Source organism: Myotis daubentonii, chromosome 15, assembly GCF_963259705.1.
Source record: "Myotis daubentonii chromosome 15, mMyoDau2.1, whole genome shotgun sequence".
Classification (NCBI taxonomy): domain Eukaryota; kingdom Metazoa; phylum Chordata; class Mammalia; order Chiroptera; family Vespertilionidae; genus Myotis; species Myotis daubentonii.
The window spans coordinates 1980210-1992566 of record NC_081854.1 but is presented as its reverse complement, the minus strand read 5'-3'; the positions used below and the strand labels follow the sequence as shown (position 1 = coordinate 1992566).

The following is a 12357-nucleotide window of genomic DNA, read 5'->3' as shown; positions in this document are numbered from 1 at the left end:
TGGGGCGGGGTGGGGGGGTGGGGGGGGAGGTTTGGGCAGAAACAGCTGGGAAGGACCCGAGGACATTGGGGTGCAGGTCTGCTTAGACCAGGGAGGAGCCAGGCGGGGCAGGGTCGGCTCCTGGTGGCCAGGGGGGCTGGAGGGGGCCGCCTGCAGCACCATGGCAGGCGGCTATCCCAGAGGCCAGGGTGGAAAGGGCTCCCCGCCCTCAGGAGCAATCATGGCTCCTTAGATGTCTGTGGAATGAGTTGGTGGTTCTTGGTGGTGTGAGGAAGGCCAGCTGTGGCCAGCCCACTGCTGCCATTTGGAGCTCTACCTCTAGGCCCCCATCCTTCTCCTGTCAGTCACTCACCCCACAGACACCCCTGAGCACCCGTGGGTGTGCCAGGCTCTGACTCCGGGGAAATCTGAGTCACGTAGAGTAGACAGCGCCACTGAGCAGACTCTGGAGTGAGGAGAGGAGGCACTGCTGTGAGTGCTGACGCCTGTAGCTGAGCTCTCCTAGAAAGGGAACGCACATACCCAGGTTGCCTCCATGAGGTATCATGGGATTTGTCTGCAGGACAACATCACACGAACCACACGCATGTGGGGGCCATGAGAGAAGTGCACAGGGGACCCAGACGTGCCAAGTGAGTCCCGAGCTGGGCTTCTGCTGGTGTTTCCTGGAAGGGAGAGGCAGTTTCTCACAAGGGCCCAGCAGGCATGCCCAGGGCACCCTACTTGGGGTCAAATCCCAGCTCAGGACTCATTCCCTGTGTGACCTCGGGACAGTCACCGCCCCCTCCCCGCCCGCCCCCCCCCGGGCCCCAGGCCTGTTCCTTTTCTATGAGCAGGTGTGATGGTTAGTACCCACCTTGGGCACCTGTCCTTGACAGTGGTGTTGACAGTGGAGATCTTCCACGCAGCGTGGACTCGTGGGTGAACCTCTTCTTGCAGACTTTACAGCCGAACGGCTTCTCCCCCGTGTGGATCCGCAGGTGGACGTGGAGGTCCGAGGCTTGAATGGACCCCTTGAGACACACAAGGCATTGGAAGGGTCTCTCTCCTGGGTGTGACCCCATGGTGAAGGTCTAACTGTATTAATAGCTCCAGGGGCACGCAGGTCATAAACTTGTCCAGCAGAAGCTTATCCAAGAACTAATTAATTGTTCTCACTCTCTCTTTCTCTCCCCATATTCTCTCTCTCTCTCTCTCTCTCTCTCTCTCTCTCTCTCTCTCTTTTTTCCTCCATTCCTCTCTCTCTCAAAAACCAATGGGAAATATAACCTTGGGTGATGATTAACAAGAGAAACAAAACAGAGTTCCAGAGGGAGTTGGATTGAGAGATGCTGATTCTGTCAGGACCAGAGTCACGGTGGACTCTGAAAAGAGCCGGAACGCAGGAAACAGGGGAGTAGGCCCACCATCCTGTCCCCTTTCTGATGCTTAAATACACCCACCTCGAGCGGCTTGCAGGCATCTATTTTTTTAATACAGGAGACCTCCATGGGCTAGTGTTGCCACTGCCTGTGACGCTGTAATCATTTCAAGAACAAACCCCAAATGAAGCCCCAGGTGATCCGGGTGTGGGAACCAGGGAGGACCGGCTGTGGTTGAGGAAGCACAGTAGGACCACCACCTGGGGGGCTCAGGGCACCAGCGTGCTGGACCCATGCCCCGAGTTTCTGCTTCCGGAGGTTTTATTTTTAATTTTTTTTTCAAATCCTCACCAGAGGATATATTTTCCATTGATTTTATATATATATATATATTTTTTTTATTGATTTCAGAGAGGAAAGAAGAGAGAGAATTATCAACATGAGAGAGACACATGGATTGGTTGCCTCCCCCATGTGTTTCAACTGGAGTGGGGATTATACCTACAACCGAGGTAGGTGCCATTGACTGGTTCCTAAACCAGGGACACTTCGGTTTGAGGGTCTAACCACATAGCCACCCAACAGGGCTGCTTTAATAGGTTTTCATTGCCAACAAGTAGCCCAGATGTATGGATGCATGTGGTCAGGGGCACAGCTGGAGAGGCAGGAGTGACTGAATTGTTTGTCACACAGAACCCACTCACCCTCCTCCTGAGTCCTGACTCTCCCTCCTGGACAATGTCCAGGTGTGGGGCCCAGGGTGGTGATGAGCAGACCTTCCGGACACACAGCAGAGTCCATTCTGTGTGGGCTGGGCATCCAGGTGGGTGTTCCAGCCACTGAAGTGGACTCTCTGATTGCAGAGACTTTGCAGACCTGGAGTCACCACAGAGCAGCCAGCGTGGTTACCACACTGGGCAACCAGAGCCCTGATCCAGCCGAGTCATTCATACAGGAGAATCCCCTGGGGAGCCACACCCCACACCAGGCAAAGGCTTATCTCTGGGTGTGGCAACCAATCCTGGGTGGGGGAGAGTCTCCCTTGGTTTAGCACCATCTTGTGCAGCAAAAGATTGAATCCTTGGTTCAGGTGCCTTCAGGGAGCAACCAATCTCTCTCTCTCTCTCTCTCTCTCTCTCTCTCTCTCTCTCTCTCTCTTTCTCTCTCTCTTTTTCTTTCTCTCTCTCTCTCCATCCCCCTGTCTCCCTCTCCAACCACCATGCTCAGTGAAATGCGAATGTCAGATAAAGAATAATTCAGAACACACACATCTAAAAAATGCTGTGGTTCTGGCTGGTTTTGCTCCGTGGATAGAGCGTTGGCCTGCGGACTGAAAAGTCCCAGGTTCAATACCATTCAAGATCACATGTGCGGGTTTCGGGCTGCATCCCCAGTAGGGGGGCGTGCAGGAGGCAGCCAATCCATGATTCTCTCATCATTTTTTAAAAATGTAATTTATTTTTATTTTTATTAAAAAATATATTTTATTGTTTTTTTTACAGAGAGGAAGGGAGAGGGATAGAGAGTCAGAAACATCAATGAGAGAGAAATACCGATCAGCTGCCTCCTGCACGCCCCCTCCTGGGGATGTGCCCGCAACCAAGAGACATGGCCTTGACTGGAAGCGAACCTGGATCCTTCAGACCACAGGCCGACGCTCTATCCACTCAGCAAAACAGATCAGGGCATCATTGTCTCATCATTGATGTGTCCATCTCTCTCTTCCTTCTGCCTTCCCCTCTGAAATCCATACAAATATTTATATATTTTTAGAAAATAAAAAATGTGGTGTATCTGACATCCACATGGCACTGGGTATTCTGTAGGGCATCAGGCCACTCTCCTGGGACCTCCCTATTCTGCAACGAAAGAAAGGACAACAGAGGACAAACAAGGGATAAGGGTTGGATCGTGAAATATTTATTGAAACAAACAGCAAGACTGACAGAGTATGGGGCCAATAGGAAACATGAGTAATTACTCAAGAACCACAATTCTAACTCATAGAATCCCATCTGTCTCATTGCTCATAGACCATTTTTGAAGCAAAAGGTTCAGTTACAAATCTCAGACCTTCACCAGAGGACACACAGGGGAGAGACCAGTTAGTTTCCTTCCTGGTCAGAAGGGACCGGGAGTCCCGGGGGCACCTCGTTGACATGTGTCCTTTGGTGGCGTTTAAATGTCCCCTGATGGCGGAAGGCCAGGTGGCAGTGGGGACACAGGTAGGGTTTCGGGCCCGAGTGGGTGCGCATGTGTTTGTTGAGGTTCGTGCGTTGGATGAACCTTTTCTGGCAGACGGCGCACTGGTAAGGCTTCTCCTGGGTGTGGACCCGCTGGTGGTCACGCAGCGTGGACTTGTGGGTGAACCTCTTCTCGCAGAATGTACAGCAGAACGGCTTCTCCCCCGTGTGGATCCGCTGGTGGACACGGAGGTCTGAGAACCGAGTGAACCTCTTGGGACAGTCAAGGCACTGGAAGGGTCTCTCTCCTGTGTGTGTCCTCAGGTGAAGTTCTAACTGTGATCTGTAGGTGAACCTCTTGCTGCAGTCTTCACACTCGTAGGGTAGCTTCCTCCTGGATTCCTTGCCAACAGGGTGAGCAGTTGGCTCCACGGTGCTTGATGCACCCACTGAATGGCACCTGTGCCATCTGGTGACTTCTCCTGTGTCCCACGACATGGCTCCTTCTTGAGGCTCCTCTTGGAAGGTGGGAGTGTTGCCCCTTTTTCTCTTGGGGGCACCTCCTGGATTCCCAGAATCTCTTCTCTTTGGATGCTGACTCAAGGCCTGTGTCCCCGGAACGTGGGTGGGAGGCACGTCACGGACATCCACACGCTCCAGACCAATTCCGTCCTGCGGGTTCTGCTCCCCCTCTGTCTTCACCGAGTCTCCTGAAAGAAAGTATTCAACACACAACATTAATAAAAGAGCACTTTCAACTCAGCTCATGGACTGAGCATCCACCCAGGAAGCAAGAGGTCGCCACCTCCACTCCCTGTCAGGGCACATGCCCGGGTTTTGGGGCTCGACCCCCCGGTGGATGCCAGGCAGGAGGCAGCCAATCGATGATTTTCCTAATCATCCATGTTTCTACCTCTCTCCATCTCCCGTCCTCTCTCTCTATAAATAAATATAAGTATATATTTTTTTATTAAAAGAGCACTTTTAACACTACCAAACGCCTTTGAACCAAAGCTAATGTAGGTTGAAAAACAGTCCCATCAACGAACAAACCCAAGAATTTAGACCTTTGTGCACCAGGGAGTCTGTGATGGAGGAAACTTGGCATTGAGAGACAACCATCCCCAATAGAGGACCACGCTGGATGCCCAGGTGGGGACCCAGCAGAGGGGGCATCAATAATGAAGCACAGTAATCTCTGTTCTGTGACACTGCTGTTTGAAATGCTCTGCTATTTTCAGAGAGTCCCTTGTTCTGTAAGTCAACTCTGCCATGTTCAGAAGGTCTGTTATTCTGTAAATTAACTTTGTTTTTTGGCTTAAAAAATAGAAAAGATAAACTTAACTGTCTGACCTGGCAAACTAGCGATGGAACCTGAGGGGCTGAGAAGCTGACACTGATCATATTTCCATGCGAGGTGTTTGTTAGATACGATATGTACTCAAGGTAACAAGGTGTCTGCAAAAATAACTTACACAAAGACCTGGAAGGATATAAAAGAGGCATACTCTTTCCTTTGTTTTCTCCGAATTTGACAGAGATATTCTGCTCTGAGCCTGCATGTAATAAAGACTCCTAACCAATTGGCTCATTAAGGCGTCTTGTATGTAGCTCGCTGATTTATGACACAATAATCATTACTCTACAAGGCCAGTATCCATACTCACCGGGACTGCTGGGAAGCAGAGGGTCTAGAGACGTGAGTACTGCTGCCTCTTCTCTGTCTTCCATCATATCCTTCTCTAAATTCACCAAATTCTCCATGGGTCTCACACCCTCCAGATCACTTTTCGTGGGAATCATCTCTGGCAGGAAGACTTTCTGCCCCTGACAGTGGGTAAGCAAGGGGGGTTAAATGTGTCTGAAGCCAGGGGTGGGAAGCTCCATCCCTCTTTCCCCCGTCCTGTCCATCTCCCTGACCTGAGACCCCAGCTTACCTAACAGCACAGTTTTGTGGCTCTGCCTAGACTTCCTTGGGGCCAACCCCATCACCTATACTCCCAAGTCTGTCCTTATGTGTACCCACCACACCTTAAGTCAAGCCCATACATTACACTCCTTACTCTTTTTGTTGTTGTTGTTAATTCTCACCCCAGGATATTTTTCCATTGAGTTTGGGATAGCAAGGAAGGGTGGTATAGAGAAAGTAGAGCAAGAGAAAGAGAGAGAGAGAGGGAGAGAGAGAGAGAGAGAGAGAGAGAGAGAGAGGCAAAAGGAGAGACAGACAGAGACATAAATATGAGAGACACATTGACTGGTTGACTCCTGCAATCACCCCAACTGGCCAGGGAATGGAACCTGCAACTCACGAATGTGCCCTTGACTGGGAATGAAACCCACAGCCCTGCAGTCTGGGTCTGAAGCTGCAACAGCTAATCAACACAGGCCAAGGCCACAGAGCTTAGTCTTCATTCTCTAAGCTGCCTCTCCGGGTATCTCAACTGCTCGCTGCCTTCAACAGTGGAGGCAAAGCGATTCTGAACCCCGATCTCCCCACTCCTCACGACTGATAATGCCTAGAGGAAAATTAGATTTTTATTGGCCTGTGGACCACATTGGTTCAGAAATGCCCATGGGCGTAATGCATCCGCTGGATGCATTCATGGGTCCCTTTCTATCCTGTGTCAAATGTCCCAAATGCTGTAGCAGCTACGGTCACCGAGTCCCCTTGTACCGGCTCCCACCTGTCCCCACAGATCAGGGCATCACACACTCACCTGTCCCCACACCACGTCACTGGTTCCTGGCTGGTTCCCCGGCTCTCCATTGACCTCCTGGCTGTTCTCAGGATGTACCCCCGTCTGACTGATGGGGGATGGGGACTTCATGGACAAGTCCAACACATAGTCTGTGTCACCGACTTCCTCATCGGCCACCTGGACATAGGAATTCTCCAGAAGATACTTCTGCTCTTGCAAGGTGATGACCTTCTGTGGGGAGAAAATTAAACAGGATAAGACCCGGGATATATCATACTCCCATCATGTGTCCTACTCAGCACTCACAATTTCAGTGGTGGAGCATCAGCCTATGAACTAGGAGGTCACTATTTTATTGCAGTCCAGGGCAAACCACTGAGGCATGCAGGAAGTGCCATTCAATGATTCTTTCTAATCATTGATGTTTCTATCTCCCTCCCTCCCTCCCTCCCTCTCTGAAATCAACAAAAATCTATTTAAAAAATAAAACACAGAAAATTAAAGAATGCCGCTGTGTACATTTACCGGCCCCCTGCCCGCTGCCCATCATGAGGGTCCCACTCACCCATTTCCTGGGTTTCTCCTTATTTCTCAGCAAGACCTTCAGTTCCTCGAAGCTCTGCACGCGCCTCTCCTTCACCAAGACCTGCAGCTCCAGGGGCATGCAGGTCATGAACTTCTCCAGCAGAAGCTTATCCAAGATCTGCTTCTTGGTGAGCACATCGGGCCTCAGCCAGCGATGGAGGAGCGCAGACATTGTGTGCACGCTCTGGAGGGGGTCCGCGTCCTCTGGGTGTTGGAAGGCTCTGAAGAGCACGTGCCACCTCTCAGAGTCCCAGTGCTGTCCTTCAATGAGGTTTCCCCGGGGTCGTCTGGCAGGTGGCAGCGCCCAGCCCAGGCTGCCCTGTGGGTGCCCATGACCATTGGAAAATGCCTGGTCTGTAGCCATATTCCCTGGATACGTCTCCAATGGGACTGCAGCAATCCCGGTCTGAGCCAGCTCCTGATGGAGATCGACAGAAGGTATGGACTTGGTAACAGGACCTCAGTTCCTGAGGGAAGAGAGGAGAGAATGAAATGAGTTTCACCTCCTGATCCACCCAATGCTAAACACCCCTCACTGGTCCCATATTGAGTAGCCTGGAAGTTAACCCATAGTATTCTTCTCTTAAACAATATTTCATTTTATTGATTTGAGAGAGATGAATGAAGAGAGAGAGAGAGAGAGAGAGAGAGAGAGAGAGAGAGAAAGAAACATCAATTAGTTTACACCTACTGGCCCCCCAAAGGGGACTGAGCCTGAAAACTGGGCATGTGCCTGACTAGGAAATAATCCAGTGATCTGTTGGTTCATTGGTTGACACTCAACAACTGAGCCACACCGGCTGAGCTCCAAAATCTATTTCAACAATACCATCAGCATTTATTGCTTGTCCTCAAGACAGCTCAGTTGGTTAGTGTGTCTTTCTCCTAGGTCAAGTTTGCAGATTCCATGCCTGGTCAGGGCACAGACAAGAGTCAACCAATGAATGCAATGCTAAGTGCAGCAACAAATCTCTCTCTCTCTCTCTCTCTCTCTCTCTCTCTCTCTCTTTCAAAAACCATCAATTAAAAAAATATAAGAGACAGCAAGTCCATTGGTAAATTATAATCACTATTTGGTCATAATTCTATAGGAAAATACAGAAAAGAAATATTTACAACCTGGAATTCCATGGGATTTAATATGTTGTATGTATCAAGCTATAATTTCCCCCAAACATTTCTACTTTGTTCCAGACAAGAGACAGCACAAAAGAATCCTAAGAGAATTAAGCTCCTACAGACATTGTCTTATTGTGAAAACTCACTTCCAAACCCCAGGCCTCGGATGCCCTCGCCCCACTCACCGCCTCTGCAGCGCCCACACCCGCAGCTCTTGCAGCCCGGACTGGTGAACTCTGTGCCAGGCGCTGAAACCTGCCTGTTTATATACCCACTCCGGGCTTCACTTCCAGTTCCCTCCCTGCCCTGTGATTGGTTAGAGACCAGGGTTGATCCATTTTTCATAATCCGCTCACACATGGTTTCCGGGAGAGAAACTCTTGAGGCCCCATGGGGCGTGTTGGCCTATGAGCGGCTTAGCACGCGTCTGAACTATTTGAAGGACCCAGGCATGCAGACCCTGCCCTGGCGGGTGTGGCTCAGGGATACCACAGTGGGCCAGGCTGCCGAGGGGTCACGGAGGGTCGCGGGTTCGATTCCCCGTTTGGGCACATGCCCTGGTTTGGGGTTCAAGCTCAATAGGTTCAACGTTTCTCTCCCCGCCCCCTCTCTTTCTGTCCCTAGAAGTAATTTAAAAAGAAAATAATTTATTTTTAAAATAATAAAAAAGCCCGCCCTACCCTGCTGGGCTCAGTGGGCAGAGCATCGGCTTGAGGATGAAGTGTCCCAGGTTCGATTCTGGTCAAGGGCAGGTACCTTAGTTGCGGGCACATGTACCTTAGCAGCGGGTGAGCAGGAGGCAGCTGATCGATGTTTCTCTCTCATCGATGCTTCTAGCTGTCTGTCCCTCTCCCTTCCTCTCTGTAAAAAATCAATAAAATATATTTAAAATAAATAAATAAATCAAAAAGCCCAGCCTGGTCTGCAGCGATGGAGACCCGGTCGCAGACCAGTAGGATTCTGCTTGGCGGGAGCTCGCTGCGATCTGTCCTCCTCCCTCACGCCGTGGGGTCACCGTCACCCGTGAGAGCCATCGGAAACCGTGAGTTCCGAGCCGTGGGAAGCGGCTGGACCTGGAGGGTGAGGGGTTCCCGGAGGACACGGCTTCGGGGTGTGTTTGGAATTTGGGACTGAGATGGATTCAGGGACCAGGCGAGGGCGGCCCAGGCTGCTCCCCTCACTCACCCGGCAGGTGCGGTGGGGCCTGGCGTTGCCCCTGTTCCAGGCCGAGGGCCGGATACACGGGAGGGGGTGCAGGGGAGGAACTACAGAGCCCCTGGTCAGACCCCATGGAGGTCGGACAGAAGGACCACCCCCACCCCCAGCCAGGCCCGCACAGACCTCTGGGAGCACAGCCTGGCTCCTGGTCACAGCCCAGTGTCCAGAACCAACGCCCCGGCGGCCCTGGTGCGGGGCCGGCCCTTTCCCTGCCTCTGAGAGGGACGTGAGTTGACCTGGTCCTGGGGCTCCAGTGGGTGTGCGTATCCCCGGGTTTCTCCCGTGGCTGGAAATGGGGGAGCATTCACCTCCACCACCTCTCACCGGGTCCCCTCTCTAGACTCAAGGGCAGGAATGGCTGCCCAGGCACTGGGTGGGTTCCCAAAACCCCTCCCCCGACCGCACCCGCGAGGGTGGCGCCCCCACAGAACCCGGGCCTGGCTGGCACCCCATCAGTGACTTTCTTTCTGGCCAGATGCTGGTGAATTGTTTCCACACGCTTCTCAGAGCCAGCATCTCCGTCCTCCTCCTGCCTTCCTGGGTCGCGGGCCATGGAGCCTGCTGCCAGGCCCCTCCCCTGCCTTCAGCTGCCCCTCTGCCCAAGGAGCCCACCCTTGCTCCTCTCCTGGGCCCCGTCCCGCCTCGTTGCCCCCCACCCCCATAGGGTGTGTGCCCGAGGGAGTGGGGGGCAGGGGACTATGCGGAGGCACCTACCACGGAGGTGTTGGGGGGGCGGCGGGCGGGGGTCAGGAGGGGTGGGCAGAGGGGAGATCTGGGTGCCTCCACTTCTCATTGCCCTTTGCGAACTGGGACAAAATTCAGAAGAAAAACTCACGCTACTTTGAACTCAGGAAAAAGGTCAAGTCCACTCGGAACAGAAGCTTCCCCAGCCCCAACCCTGGGCAGCTCTGCCCGCTCACCGACCCCGGCCCTGGCCTCCGCCTCCCTCGAAAGCGGGGTTTTGGGCAGAAACAGTTGGGAAGGTCCCGAGGACATTGGGGTACAGGTCGGCTTAGACCAGGGAGGAGCCAGGCGGGGCAGGGTCGGCTCCTGGTGGCCAGGGGGGGCGGGAGGAGGCAGCGGGCAGCACCATGGCAGGCAGCTACCCCAGAGGCCAGGGTGGAAAGGGCTCCCTGCCCTCAGGAGCAATCATGACTCCTTAGATGTCTGTGGAATGAGTCGGTGGTTCTTGGCGGTGTGAGGAAGGCCAGCTGTGGCCAGCCCCCTGCTGCCATGTGGAGCTCTTCCTCCAGGCCCCCATCCTTCTCCTGTCAGTCTCTCACCCCACGGACACCCCTGAGCACCCAGATTGTGTGCCAGGCTCTGACTCCGGGGAACTCTGAGTCACGGAGAGTAGACAGCGCCACTGAGCAGACTCTGGAGTGAGGAGAGCAGGCACTGCATTGAGTTCTGACGCCTGTAGCTGAGCTCTCCTGGGAACGGACAGCACACATCCAGGCTGCCTCCACGAGGTATCATGGAATTTGTCTGCAGGACAACATCACACCGACCACATGCGTGTGTGGCCATGAGATAAGTGCACAGGAGACCCAGACGTGCCAAGTGAGTCCTGAGCTGGGCTTCTGCTGGTGTTTCCTGGAAGGGAGAAGTAGTTTTTCACAAGGGCGGAGCAGGCATGCCCAGGGCACCCTACCTGGGTTCAAATCCCAGCTCAGGACTCATTCCCTGTGTGACCTCAGGACAGTCACACACCTGCCCCAGGCCTGTTCCTTCTCTATGAGCAGGTGTGATGGTTAGTACCCACCTCGGGCACCTGTGCTGGACAGTGGTGTCGACAGTGGAGATCTTCACGGGGAGGCCCTGTCTTGGTTCTTAGACATTTCTTTCTTGCATTTTTATTTTATTTTATTTTATTTATTTTATTTTACCTTTTGTTGTTGTTCATGGTTGTGCTGGTGCTAAACCTCACTGGAGGATATATTTTCCATTGATATTTAGAGAGAGTGGAAAGGAGGTGAAGAGACAGAGAGAAACATCTATTGAAAGAGACACGCTGATTGGTTGCCTCCCCCAAGCACGGGACCAGGGCCAAGGATCCTGCCCCCAACCAGTACATGACCTTGACTGAAATGGAACCCAGGACCTTCATTCAGTCCATTGGGCTCAGTGACTGCAGACCCATACCTCTCCCCTGCAGGTCCCAGGACAAGCATCCCAAAAGCACCCACATCTTTCATTCCAGTGTGACTGGGAAGTGGTTACTCAGGAGCAGGAAAGCTGACCCCCACCATTTTGGGGGAAGTTTCCGACCAATCAATGAACACAAGCTCGGATAAAAAAAAGTATTTGGAGAAGGCCACTACAGCAAGTGCAATGGAGCCCATACTTATGTACCATTATATAGTAAACTCGTTATTTGAACAGTTCAGTGAAAGATTCAACCAATTTAGAAGCATAGAACAGATCATTCAAATAATTAAGAATAATGAAGAAGATTGCAACTATGGGTCTGAAACATGGTGTCTGTTGGTCTGACATGAGGGGCTGTGGGTGTGACATGAGGGGCCTGTGCGTGTGACATGAGGGGCCTGTGGGTGTGACACGAGGGGCCTGTGGGTGTGACATGAGGGGCCTGTGGGTCTGACCTGTGCCCTTGACCCAGGGAGAGAGAGAGAGAGAGACAGAGAGAGATGGAAACATGGATTGGCTGACTCCTGCAAGCCCCCTACTGGGGTTGGATCCAGAAACCCCTGGTGAACCTAACAGGGCATCACCTGGGGACCTCCTGGTGCAGGGGTCCATGCTCAGCCCCAGAGCAACCCCTGCCAAGCAGGCAGCTAGCCCCATGGTCGGCAAACTGCAGCTCACAAGCCACATGCAGCTCTTTGGCCCCTTGAGTGTGGCTCGTCCTAAGCCTTAGGAGGACCCTAATTATGTTAATAACAGTGTACCTACCTATATAGTTTAAGTTTAAAAAATTTGGCTCTCAAAAGAAATTTCAATTGTTGTACTGTTGATATTTGGCTCTGTTGACTAATGACTTTGCCAACCACTGGGCTAGACCATCGAGGTGTCAGGGCCCTTGATGTTCGCACAAAGGCAAAGGCACAGAAGCACCCATTTCTCAGAGGGTCCCCATCCTTAGGCGGCCCAGGGATGACTGTGAATGGATGGAACGCATCAGAGCAGCGCGCTGTGCCCCTGAGCCTCTCGGTGCTCCCTGTCAGTTAC

The 12357-nt window shown here is 52.5% G+C and overlaps 2 protein-coding genes across 9 annotated transcripts in view; both read right to left on the bottom strand.

Annotated features, from left to right (window-relative positions):
* LOC132216033 (saoe class I histocompatibility antigen, A alpha chain-like) overlaps positions 1 to 12357 on the bottom strand; it is a 133172-nt gene that overhangs the window by 104086 nt on the left and 16729 nt on the right. The window lies entirely within an intron of this gene.
* LOC132217129 (zinc finger and SCAN domain-containing protein 5B-like) lies at positions 3467 to 7442 on the bottom strand. Its single transcript, XM_059667182.1, has 4 exons — positions 6809 to 7442; positions 6262 to 6474; positions 5212 to 5371; positions 3467 to 4254 (listed from the first exon to the last, which is right to left on the bottom strand). Exons 1-4 carry the CDS (start codon positions 7190 to 7192, stop codon positions 3467 to 3469), a joined length of 1545 nt encoding a protein of 514 aa, XP_059523165.1. The 5' UTR covers positions 7193 to 7442.